The following is a 12,948-nucleotide window of genomic DNA, read 5'->3' as shown; positions in this document are numbered from 1 at the left end:
TTAAGGTATAGTATATGTAGATAATATATTAATAGCACTTGATAATTCAGGTTCTAAACCTTTCTAGATGCTTAACATAAGTGAATATATGGAATCGGTTAGTGAGAAACTTGATCTTCCATACTTCATATTACTAGTGTGTTCTGTTCTGTTTTTTTTAATCATAAATAAAGTAATATAAATTAATTCATAATATAAAGGATGACTTCAATACGCAATTAAGTTATGTAATGTTATGTAGGACCAGCCTAAGCAGTATTTACTCGAATTATAATTAACTATTGAAAGTAATTAGTTGGTGCACCTTTGTCATTAGGGAGATATAGAGACAATGTCCTAAATTGATAAGTTTTAGAACCTCTTTGTGTATTAACCTCGGGATACGCAAGTGATCCCACTTGATAAGAACTAAATCTCTTCGTAGCCACAGAGTGGTTTGAATGCTCATATATTTTTTCCTTTAAGTTCCTGTTTGGGCCAAAATTTCTAATGGCTCTTTTAAAGGCTTGATTAATTTCAGCATCTTGTTCAAAATAATCAGTAGTTGACGAATAGAAAGAGTTATTGTCATACAAAATCCTTTCAGAAATACTATTCACTCTTGAAATATCGTCATATATTTTAAGATCTTTTTGAGGTTGCTCTTCCTCCTCGAACAATAAATAATTTAAATCATCTTGATCATCAACATCCTCTGTGCTGGGAATGGGTTTTACGGTTTCAATTGGGCTTGGAATACTTATCGTTTCTATTTCATTGATAACTTCTTTGGTTTGTGTCCCTCGATGGAGAAATATATGGTTATAATTGTAATCACTATAGGTTGTCTTAGTGATAGTTTTATCTTTTTCGTTATTTGATGTATGAATATTATTAATATTTGCAGCAGATATGATAGCATCAGTATGTTTTAGGTTCTCAAATAATCTATTGGGCTCGTTGTTAGTAACTGGCGTTAACAGTTTTGGTTCAATAATTTGTTTTTGTAAATATCTACTATCATTATGGATAGTATATTCAGACTCCTTACTAAATTCACATATTGAAGATATTACAGATTCAAAATCAGCTAAAATACTATTCAGTTGATTCTTTTCTACAAGATTCTCAACTGGTAAAAAATCAATTCTCCAATATCTCGTTGGGTTATAGAAAAGAACTGAATAAGAAGCTTCATATCCATGTAACCTTGTTACCTGTAATCTTGGAAGTATAGGATGAACAATTTTACCATTGCGACCTAAAGAGAAATAATTCATCATCTGCGGTGTTTCATTAGGATCTTTCGTTGGAGTGAGTATTTGATAGACCTCCATAACACCATGAGAAACTAATGAAATAGATTTCATCGTTACAGTGCTTGTTGATTTCACTGAAAGACTACTATTAATATCGTAGTTTCTACTAGTAGATGTGCTTCCTGATGAAACTGAATCCTTCCGTATCTGAACCGGAGATAAAGGTGCTGAGCAGTTGACTACTTGGACATTAGAATATTTAAATAATGAGACTCTCTGCGCTGAAGATCTTTTCTCTAGATTCCTTGGCTTGTTACTAATGGATGAACGCTTCAGAGTGTCTTTAAACATTGAAGCTGACTCAGATTTATCAATATTATTATTCGAAGGTTTAGAACTGTTTTTTGATGATGATTTAAATTTCAATGATTCCTTTATTAACCTTAAGGTAGACTGTTGTTTCTTCTTTGGTGTTTTTGAGGTCTGGGATGATTGTACCATTTTATTTGAATTTTTATGTTTACGCTCAGGGTCCCTTGTCATATGATTTTTTGAAACATCAAAACCAGCTACCATTATGTAGTATAAATTCTATTATCTATGTTTGCAATCTGACTTAGTATTCTGTATTCATTGATCTTATCTTATGGCACATTTCATCAAAAATGCATCTCCATTATCAATAAAGATGATTATTCTTTTTATATCTCTAAGATTTCTACCATCTTTTTGTCCTTAACAAGCGTCCGTGTTAATTTTTACATCAAGATAAATAAATAGGCAAGGTAATCAATCAGTGACTAGAACGCCATATATATAACAAGCAATTGATGAATGCAGTCAAAACTGAAGAGATAAATTCGTTATGTAATTATTAATATCGTGGAAAAGGTATTTTTTTGTATCTGTTATATGGTTATATTTGAATTGATTATGAAATTATATCATTGCAAATAATAAATTCTATTAATAAATTAAGTATACATTAGGTAGACGTATCTCATCATCGAACATTTTAACGTAACATGATTCTCAGATTTGACACTATGATAAGACAAAATATAAAGAAAAAGAGTCAAGTAGATATAAATGCTAGGTTTGTCACGATTATTTTACGTTAACCTTCTTTCTACCGACCAAATGGTCAGCAATGTCTCTAGTCTTTTGCCAGTGGATGATCTTTGGCATTCTCTTGTCTGTATCAGTTTCATTATCGTAAACTTGTCTAATTGGAGTGAAGACAACGTGAGAGCCTTTAACACCCAAGACAGCAGCAGTTTCGAAAACATCTTTGTCATCGACATCAAATTCTTCATCGGCAGCACGAGAAGCCTTCATGACATCTTGACGAGATTCAATGAAACTAACGGCTCTAACGGCCAATCTGGTAGCCCTTGTTCTATCGATAGGAGATGGCAAACCACCTTGTTGGACATGACCTGGAATGGCAACTTTAGCGTCGAAAGCACCGTCAGCTTCAGCAGAGATAACATCTGCTAATTGTTTAGCACTCAATGCCTTTGAAGCATTGGTACTCTTCAAGATAATCTTACCGAATCTACCTCTACCCTTGGCTTCCTTGAAGGATTCACCTAACATCTTGATATCTTGAGATAATTGTGGTAAAGAGATACCTTCTTCTGGAACATAAGAGGCTTGAGCACCAACAGCCAAAGCAGCAGTTGTGGCTAAGTAACCTGAATTGCCACCTTGGACGTCAACAACGAATACTCTACCTCTGGTGGAGGCAGCGGATTGCTTAACAACATCACAGTATTGCATTAAGGCATTTAATGCAGTATCAGAACCCAAAGAATATTCAGTACCTGGAACGTTATTAGACAAAGTAGCTGGGATTAAAACCATTGGGATTCTGAAAGCAGAGTAACAGTCTCTACCTCTTTCCAATTGGTTCAAGGAAACGAAAGCTTCGAAACCACCGACAATAATCAAACCATCGAATTGGTATTTTTGGAAGTAGTAAGCAACCATACCGATATCAGCTTCTTCTGGGGTGACTCTGTTGGTACCAATTTCAGAACCACCACGAGATTGCCAACCGATAATATCTTTCCATTCTAGAGAACGAACAGATTCATGTCTAACTAAACCGGAGAAACCATTGTATATAGCATAAGGTTTGTGACCTTGAGACATACAGTAAGTAGCCATGGAATAGACGGCAGAGTTAATACCACCAGCTGGAGCACCAACGTTAACGATAGCAATCTTTAATCTCTTGTCAGCTGGTAATTTTGGAATACCATTATCAGCATTGTTGATGGCCATATAGTTATCGAAATGTTCAATAAATTCAGTGTCTCTTAATGACATAGCCTTTTCGAAGTCCTTAGCTTGAATGGCATCGGCAACTGACTTAGTTAGAGCAACAGAGTCGATCAATGGTTTACGGGTGATCTTGTTCTCGTTAATAGCAATTAAAGGAGATGGTGTATCAGCGGTGGATTCCAAAACAGCATTAACGGCTTCAACACCTTGCAAAGTAGCCAAAATACGATCGTAGGCAACAGCAGTACCACCTCTTTGGACATGACCTAAAGTGGTGATTCTGGTATCTAATTTCAATCTGTCACACAAGACCTTGTGGACATCTTCTGGCTTAATTGGGTTCAATTCAGTATCGATGGCACCTTCAGCAATAATAATAATAGAAGTTCTCTTACCGTGAGATCTGTGTTGGGAGATAATTTCACACATGCCGTCTTGCCATTTACCTGGAACTGGTGGGTTTTCCGGGATAAAGATGTAATCAGCAGAAGTAGCAATACCAGCTAACAAAGCTAACCAACCACAGTTTCTACCCATAACTTCGACAACGAAAGCTCTAGAATGGGAGTTAGCTGTAGCTTCGACGTAATCGACAGCAGTACAGATTCTGTCCAAAGCAGAGTAAGCACCGATGGTAGCATCAGTAGTAGACATATCATTGTCAATGGAACCAACAGTACCACAAATGTTCAAATGTTGATATCTGGTGTATTGTTCTTGAGAAATTCTGTTAGTCTTCAATAATTCATCAATTAAAGATGGCCATTCAGATCTGAATAAATCAGCACCAGTCAATGAACCGTCACCACCACAGACAATCAAAGCGTCGACACCAGCTTCGATTAAATGTTGAGCACCTAACAATCTACCTTCACGTTGTCTGAATTCCAAACATCTTGCAGTACCGATGTTGGTACCACCTTCAGTGGACCAACCACGGACATCTTCCCAGCAAACTTCTTTGATGTATTCTGGACCACCACGAACTAAACCTTCGTAACCTTCCATAACGACAAAAGCACGACAACCTTTGAAGATAGCAGAACGAACAATAGCTCTGACGTTTGAGTTCATACCTTGAGCATCACCACCAGAGGTCATAACAGCAATAGCTTTGTCGGCTTTGGAAGCATTGGTCTTAGTTGGTAAGGATGGGTAAGCATTAGTAGTCTTGGTGAATTGAGAAGACAAGTCAGTGTAAGATACAGCTTTTGAAGCCAATTCGTGTTTCATTTTTTGTTGTTCTTCAGCAAGTAAAGAAGCTGGAACACATGGCTTAGTACTGATGGCATTCTTTGTAGCTGTAACACCAATGACGTTACCTAATGGATCTACAGTGTACAACAACAATGGGTTAATATCATTTGGGAAAGCTTGAATTGGTAAGATCAAAGCTCTGAATCTATTCATAACTTCTGTAATATCCATAGTGTTGAAAACCAAAGAAGTTGGAGCCTTAGCTCTCCAATCGTCAGAGATGGAAGGATCTAAAAGATGAGAACGAGCTTTCATGGCATCGGCATGTAAAGCTGCATCTTCTTTCAAAGTTAATTTAATACTAATTGGACCATTTGATAGTAAAGCAGAGGTATCATCTGCAGTACGTTGGTCTAAAGCTAATAAATTTTTGTAAAATTTGACAGCTTCTTGGAAAGAATCTTTTGAAAAAGCAGTTAAAGTACTGTAAGAAGTACCGTTAACGAATGGTACAGTTACAGTCATCTTAAAATGAATCAGTTACTTGTATTGCTGTATTGGAGGTTTTAAGGTAAGATCGATTAATAAGAAAGCCAAACAAAGAGGATATTTAAATAATATAACAATAAATAAATGAATAAATACTAACTAAACAAGTTTGAGTTTTAATTATAAGGAAAAAGATAGATAGATAATAATTAAGAAGTTTTCCCATCAGCTTATAAAAGAAGAAAGAGGTATTTGGAAAGAAGAGGAAGCCCAAAAGAAAAAAAAAAATTAAAAAACATGTTCAGAAATTTAATAATGAAAAGTGAATAATTCAAACATTGGAAACGCATAAAAGAGTATGATCTTATAACCAGAGGAACGAACGAAAGCAGCTATGCAAAGGACAAAATAAAAGTAGAACTAAATTCGAAATCAAATTGAAATGAAAGGAATTGAATTGAATTTGAGATTAAATGAACTAAACTACATGAGATGAAAAGGACAAAAATTTAAGAAACAACCGACAATACTATGAAATAATACCGATTAGAAGAGTAAAAGAGAAGGAAAACCTATCTGCATAAATACCAGAGCAATGATCCAAGAAATAAGTGAAAAAAAAAAAATTTCTTTTAGTTTTTATTTTTTTTCACTGTAACTGTTACTCTTATTATTGTAGCATGGAAGATAAGTATGACATACGTCGTAGCTGTTGCAGTCTCATCTCTTTGGAGGAATAATTTCTTGTTCTTATGATGGGACAACAAGTAATTGCAGAGATCCATTCGAAGAGAATAACAACATAAATACAGAGTTTACTTATTTTTTTCAATGTTCATTCATTCATCCACTTGAGTGATATTTAACAGTTTGAGTGATAATAATGAAGGTAACTTAAGATTTTATTTTTTATTTTACTTTGATACAACAAGTTTCGAACTGGAAGAAAAAGAAACGCTGCAGGAAGAACAAGAAGAAGAAAAGATAAAATAAAATTATTTCAATAAAATTTCTCGTTCAATCGGAAATTACCCAGAAACGTCTGCAGCGGTAGGTTGGGAAAAAGAAATTATATAGGAAATAGTTTTTCCGATGCATGCTCGAGAGATCTTTCGCTAGACGATCCCGTGGCACATGAAGAAGAAGCACAAAAAGAACCGTTCAGCAAGAATGGGAAGCCCAGTTTCGAGTTTGGCGGCGACCAAGAAAGAAAGGCAAACAGACAAAGAGAGAGAGATATATCATGATGGTGACAATGAATAATGAATGGGTCTTTCTTTTATATTGATTAGCTATGCTCGGTTTTATTTATATACAGGTTTGGTTATTGAATTTTGTTTATATCTGTATCTGTATCTGTCGTTAGTTTTGATCATGGTTCGATCGATTTTATTAGTTAGATTCGTTGAGGAGCATCGCTTACTATTCGGATATCTTATTTTATTTTATTTTATTTTATTGTCGATTTCTGTTTGAGAAATATTATCTCTTGCGTTGAACGGAGATCGGAATTGGGTAAAGTGCTATTCCATTGATGTTTTGCAAGTGGACTAGGGAAGACCATACTGGTGGGAAATGTATTTTCCTAAACTTGAATGTCGTAGTTAAATTAATAGGGGATTTTCTCTGAAAATGCAAAAGAGAGAGATTCCAAGACGAAAATGTTAAGTGGACAAGTATAAACAATTGCGGTTCGAACACAAAGAGGAGCTTGTTTGGTCCTTTCTTCCCGAGGTTCTTCTCCGTTTTGAACAAGTGGAAATCAATAAAAATACACATACATAAACAATCACATTAGTAGTAATGTTAACTATGGAAGCATCTCGGTAATCTCTTATCATGACCCGACGTATACTGTGGTGCATTGGTGTTTAAAAGAATATGTCTATCATTTAGCCACATCACGTCGTTAGAAATAAAATACGTCATTACCAAAATCGACTGCCAGATATCTTCCGTAAAGATAAATGCTATCAAACAACGGCGTTCAATCCTCAACATCTCATTGTTCTTCCCTTTATCTAATTGTCTTAATTCAATTAAATTTGGACAATAAGTTTCGGTTGTTACGTTACCATTTTAATTATTTTAACCTAAGGGTACGTCACGTGCTTATTCCTTGTGTGTTTTCTTTTTATTTCCTTCATAATTATTGTAGCTATAGGAGTAATAACACCCTTGGTAATAAATGTCATTATTCAACATCACAAGAATATAAGCTAATCAAAAAGGTAAATCAAGTAAAATCTGATTTATAATTGAATATTTTTATTCATTATTAACTAAACTACAACTATATAAAGGAATATGATATATGTATTTATATGTATAATATTTACGACTTGGATTTTATGGAGTGATGCATTGAACTGAGAATAGATAGCATCGATTATATCATGACATTAATATGAAATTAATAATAATTTCGATGACAATCAATCAATTAAAAAAATATACCTTAGAGCTTAGACTAGTTAAATTAAAATCCCGTTAGTTTCATTAATCCGAAACCAACAGTTATAATAACAAAATAGCCAAGGAAACTGGCAGGGACACCTCTTGTAATAAAATTGCTTACTGTCAGGTATCTATTACCCAATTCGTCTGTCATTGAGATTGCAGTTACATTTGGTATACCCGAGGTAGGTAGACCCATTGCACATGAACATAAGAATGCAGCAATCATAATTAGCAATCTTGAATGGTTCGATCCTAGATTCTTACCGATTTCATCCATTAATGGCAATACAATCATTGCAGCAACTACATGAGACACAAATGTTGCAATAATCAATATTAGGATACCGAATATTAAAGTAATTTCAAATAAAGAATCGTGCTCTACCTTTTCTTTAACATAATTTGCAACTGTGCCTAGTAAACCTGAAGAAGAAACAGCCTTACCCAATGTGGTACCACCCATGGCTAATACCACAATTGTCCACATAAAATTATTAAAGTCTTCTGAATTTAATAAACCTGTACCGAAGAATAGAACCAATGGTATGATAGAAATAATACCTAATTCGCCAAATATGTTTGAAATTTTATTTGAGAAACACCATAGTAAGATAGTTAAAATTGAGAAAGAGATTACCAGCCATTGCGTAAAGGTAAATTTTTCCTTAATTGGATGGACTTGTAGTATCTTCAAATTACGATCAGGTGGGAAAGTTATAATCAGTAGAGCCCAAATCAAAATTGTAGAAATTATACAGACTGGGATGGAAATGATGAACCATTCAGTCCAGGAAGGTTGAGGTTCCATTAAGGAAATTGCAAAAATATTTTGAGGTGAGGATATAGGAGAGGTCATACCACCGATATTTGAAGCTAATGCAATACCTAAAATTAAGGACTTGCCGAACATTGAGTGTTTTGGTAAAGTTCTTAAGATTGGTTGTATAATGGAGAAACAAATGACAGGAGCTGCAACATTTGAAATCCACATAGAAATAAATAGGGCTAAGCACATATTTGTAAATAAAATCATTTTTGGACTAGTACCAACTGAAGATAGAATTTTTGTAGAGATGATTTTGGCAATATTATACTTTGATAATGCAGCCGCTAAAGTGAAACCACCTAATAGCAGCATAATGACACTTGACCACATGGTAGATAAAATATATTGGGAAGATTCGACAGGAGTTAATATAATAGTCGGGTCTTTAGGATCTGATAAAACCGGTAAGATTACGATCAACAATGGGATCATCAAAGCTGTAACAAATAAGGGGATAATTTCAGTAGCCCATAAGATGGAAGCATAGATCAAAATTGCAAAACAATTTTTTTGTAAAGTGTCATCAAATGGAGAAAACTTAAGTAAGGTTAGGAAAATTGCTGTCACAATACTGAAATTAATCATGCCTCTTTTTAATGAAATTAAATCGATGATATTGAATAAATCAGTGGATTCCTTATTATTTTTTTCTTTATCTGTTGAATATTTACCACTTTGTTTATTACTATTGTTAATCTTAAATGTTGAGTATAAAGAGTCAAAATAATTAATGTTATTGTTATTATTAACATTATTTGCTCTTCTCTCCAAATTAATCATATCTTTCCATACAGTATTTCTTTCCCAAATGATATGATCTCTCAAATGTGAGGAAAGTTGGATTTTTGCAGTTGAGAACAATTCATTTTCTTCTAATTCTTCGATATCTCTATCATAATCGTTGATAATAGGGGAGATTGTATTGTTATCATCTAGGTCACTTGATATCAGAGAATTTTGTTGTGGTATAGAATTGGTAAATTTTGCAAAAATTATAATTATTTCCACGATAATTTTTTTAATATTTTCGATTGTATTATTTTGGAAAATATGGGAATTTTTAGTGATTAAATTTAAATAGTATATTTTAATGTTTGTATCCAAAGATTTATCAAATTTTTTACAAATTTTAGTGAACCCAGTTAAATTTAAATTAATAAAATCCAACAATTCATTGAATTGTGTATAGATGGATATCAATCTTTTCTTCAAAGTAATCTTATTTTCAATGAATATATTATTATCGATAATGTTTAATGAATTTGGCAAAGAAACTTTTCTTCCATGATTATCGAAATTTGGAGTTGACAAAGTATTGACAAGGGGGTCGAAACCATAATTACTTTCATTATCATCATCTTCATCATTGCCATGAATATTATTTCCACTTGTGACTATTTGTTCATTTAAATCCATGGGTATTCTATTAGTGGGTAAAGATTTATTCCTGTGTAATAGAATACTTGAATTCTCGACATTTGAGTGAATAGAAGAATGGATTGAAGTAGGTTGGTTGATTATTGGATTTATCAAATTTGATAAATAGATGTTATCAAAATTCTTAATATCAATTTTTAAATTCAATAAATTTTCTATTAAATTTGTTTCTTGCAAACTATAGAATTTATCAATTTTTGACAATTGTAAATTCAATTCATTGATAAATTTATTGATATAGATATCGTTATTATTTTGTAATAGAACGTTGTTATCAATTGGTGAACGAGCAGCCAACAGAGGGGAATTTTCTGTATCTAAGGAAAGCTGACGATTTATGGAGGAAGAAGTGGGCAAATTGTCTTGGACGTTAATTGAATCATCTTGGATTGAATTATTATAAAGTTTTTCCTTTTGCAAAGCATATATTAATTTTTTCAGATGAGAATAAGCAATATATTTTGATGACCATTCAGGTACAGCATTAAACTGTAATGAATGAGAAAATTTCATATTACTCTTATGATAATTTTCGGTAGTTGTGTAGAGAGGGAGGTTATATTGAGTAAGTTGGAGGATAGCTTGTATTGGACAATAGCAATATCACTAATGATAACAATAAGATGGACCTCTAACTACTTATTCTGGTTATATATGTGAATAAGTGAATAGTATCTATATAAAACTAACTATATAAAATAACAGGGGATCAAAGAATATAAAAAAAAATTAAATGATCGATCGAGTCTTAACATAATTCTGTTTAAACATACAACAAATACAACCAGCTATTGCTACGGAAAGGGTGCAGGGATATTCTGATTCTACTCATTTCATTTTAGTTTCGAATCGTACGTAGTAGTGTAGTGAAAATATGGGAAAACAACCACTTAAATGGAATACGTCACGTGTATATTGTCCACGTGACGTCACTTCTATCATCTAAATCTTTTTTTTTTTAATCTCTGCTCTATAAAGAACATTCACGCAAAATAAGATAGGCAAGCATTGGTTAGTTTGCCACTGTTTGTATGTTATGTGTCTTATCGTACCATACTAGCGGGATAAGCAGATAACAGTAATTATTTATTGTAATCCAATTGTAAATAGATCATTTAATGCATGAATGTATGTATATGTATATATATATATAAACAGTAATTCTGAATTGGATCGAATCGTATTGCATTGAATTGAAAGCGGGGCAGGGAAGATGAACAAAACAACGACTAACCGCCCATTCTCTTCTATATTATATGATATGGTATTACTATTTCTGTATGTGTGTGTGGGGGAAGGAAGGAAGAGAACCGAAAGGGAAAACAAGTGAACCTGCAACCCATATCACTCCGCACGTGTGTATCTTATATGATGATCAACAGGAACCACACGTCAGAAACAGAAACAGAAACAGAAATTAATTGTTCATTGTCTAAGTGGTCGATGATTGCTTAATCTTAATTTATGGGTATCATCAACGCATACATCACTGTTAACGTAGAGATAAACTGAAACAGGTTTGTTTTTTCTCTGTTAATGATAAGCGAAATCGATATTTTATCTTTTCTCATCTTATCTCGGAAGGGGAAATTGCGGTTCACCCATTCACTGCCGGAGTCAAATGTTATCGTATACGACCCTGTGTGGATTCAAACATAAGCGCACAGATAGAGAGAGAGATAGATATTCTCCCCAGTCATTATTTCTGTTGTTTAAAAATCCAAGATTAAACCAAATTAACTCAAAGCTTATCAGAAACTTGTCTATATAGTTACTTGTCTATATAGTTTGCCCTTCCTGGGGACCTCTCTCCCCACCCCTTTCCCCTTGTCCCAATACATAATCATTCACCACAATAAGAAAATAGATATGTTCTTTCCTTGCCTATTGCGGTATTGGACATCATCATTGAACAAGAAATACACACCCACACCCCACGCATAAACTAAACATAATGAAACATATACACACACCTTTTCACAATCCCAGCTTGTTGCTCACGTGCCTCCAGCTTCTGTGAGACACCTGAATGTACACACTTTTGTTGGCTCACTACCAAAAGACACAAACACACACACACACAGAGAACGTAACATCACAAGCTGACCCCTAAACGATATCCAAATACAGATAAACAGATAAAAAGTTGTAGTACACATGTGTCGAGAGCATATATCCACGCAGGAACACGCATACACCAACCCAATCTCAATTGCAACTTCAAATTTGATCTGATCAATCTCGTTTCTGTGCAAAGCAGGAAATGTATCCCAATGCTAGAAACCGGCGTGGCACACGTACATAACATTTGGAATTGGAGATGGAATTGGAGATGGAATTGGAACTGGAATTGGAGTAGGATACAGGGAACAAAAAGCAGAGAAAAGAAGAAAAGATACATAAAAACAAGAAACTGCACCCAGACATAGCATACAGAAACCAAAGAGTACTTCTTTTCCCCTTTCTCCCATGTTCCGCGGAAAAATTCTCTCCCAGCCGTTCGTGTGCGCGACAAAAAGAGTAATCATATTCCTAATCCCAATCCTTTGCCTAATCCTATCTTCACCCCACCCCCATTCCCCAACTGGCTTCTTCTGCAGAGACTTCTCAGATCACGAATTGGATACACTGAAACAACAACCAGTTCTCTGCCTTCCCCTGCGCTATGCCATGCCTACGACTGCGGCTGTAATTGTAGTTGTAGTTGTAACCGCAACCATAACCATAACCATAACTATAACTATAACAATGTACAGTGCGATCATTAACTACGAGCACACAACTCACTTCACTCTCTCACAGAGACATCCCTCCCTCCCTCCCCCCACATCCAACATGTCCCAATCGAGAACATAGCGTTCCAACAGAACGGGCAGAAGACGGCCAGAGGCCAATACCGTTCTCTTCTCGCTTCTTTTTTCTCTCTTATTCTGACCCGTTGGGCTTTCCCCCCTCCCCCATACTCTCCTGTTCTCTTATCTTGAAACACACACCCACAGACACACAGACACA

General features: G+C 34.4%; 3 protein-coding genes across 3 annotated transcripts; all 3 read right to left on the bottom strand.

Annotated features, from left to right (window-relative positions):
* Positions 1-278: 278 nt before the first annotated feature.
* Positions 279-1,814, bottom strand: INP1 (Inp1p; the record flags this gene model as incomplete). The annotated part of the gene is made up of 1 exon (XM_001647293.1): positions 279-1,814. The coding sequence occupies one exon, from the start codon at positions 1,812-1,814 to the stop codon at positions 279-281; it is 1,536 nt and encodes a 511-aa protein (XP_001647343.1).
* Positions 1,815-2,345: 531 nt separating this feature from the next.
* On the bottom strand, positions 2,346-5,249 carry Kpol_1018p12 (uncharacterized protein; the record flags this gene model as incomplete). The annotated part of the gene is made up of 1 exon (XM_001647292.1): positions 2,346-5,249. The coding sequence occupies one exon, from the start codon at positions 5,247-5,249 to the stop codon at positions 2,346-2,348; it is 2,904 nt and encodes a 967-aa protein (XP_001647342.1).
* Positions 5,250-7,692: 2,443 nt separating this feature from the next.
* PHO91 (Pho91p) lies at positions 7,693-10,449 on the bottom strand (the record flags this gene model as incomplete). The annotated part of the gene is made up of 1 exon (XM_001647291.1): positions 7,693-10,449. The coding sequence occupies one exon, from the start codon at positions 10,447-10,449 to the stop codon at positions 7,693-7,695; it is 2,757 nt and encodes a 918-aa protein (XP_001647341.1).
* Positions 10,450-12,948: the final 2,499 nt, after the last annotated feature.

Source organism: Vanderwaltozyma polyspora, genomic scaffold (assembly GCF_000150035.1).
Source record: "Vanderwaltozyma polyspora DSM 70294 KpolScaffold1018 genomic scaffold, whole genome shotgun sequence".
NCBI classification, from domain to species: Eukaryota; Fungi; Ascomycota; class Saccharomycetes; order Saccharomycetales; family Saccharomycetaceae; genus Vanderwaltozyma; species Vanderwaltozyma polyspora.
The sequence above is the reverse complement of the archived record's forward strand: the minus strand, read 5'-3'. Positions and strand labels throughout refer to the sequence as shown.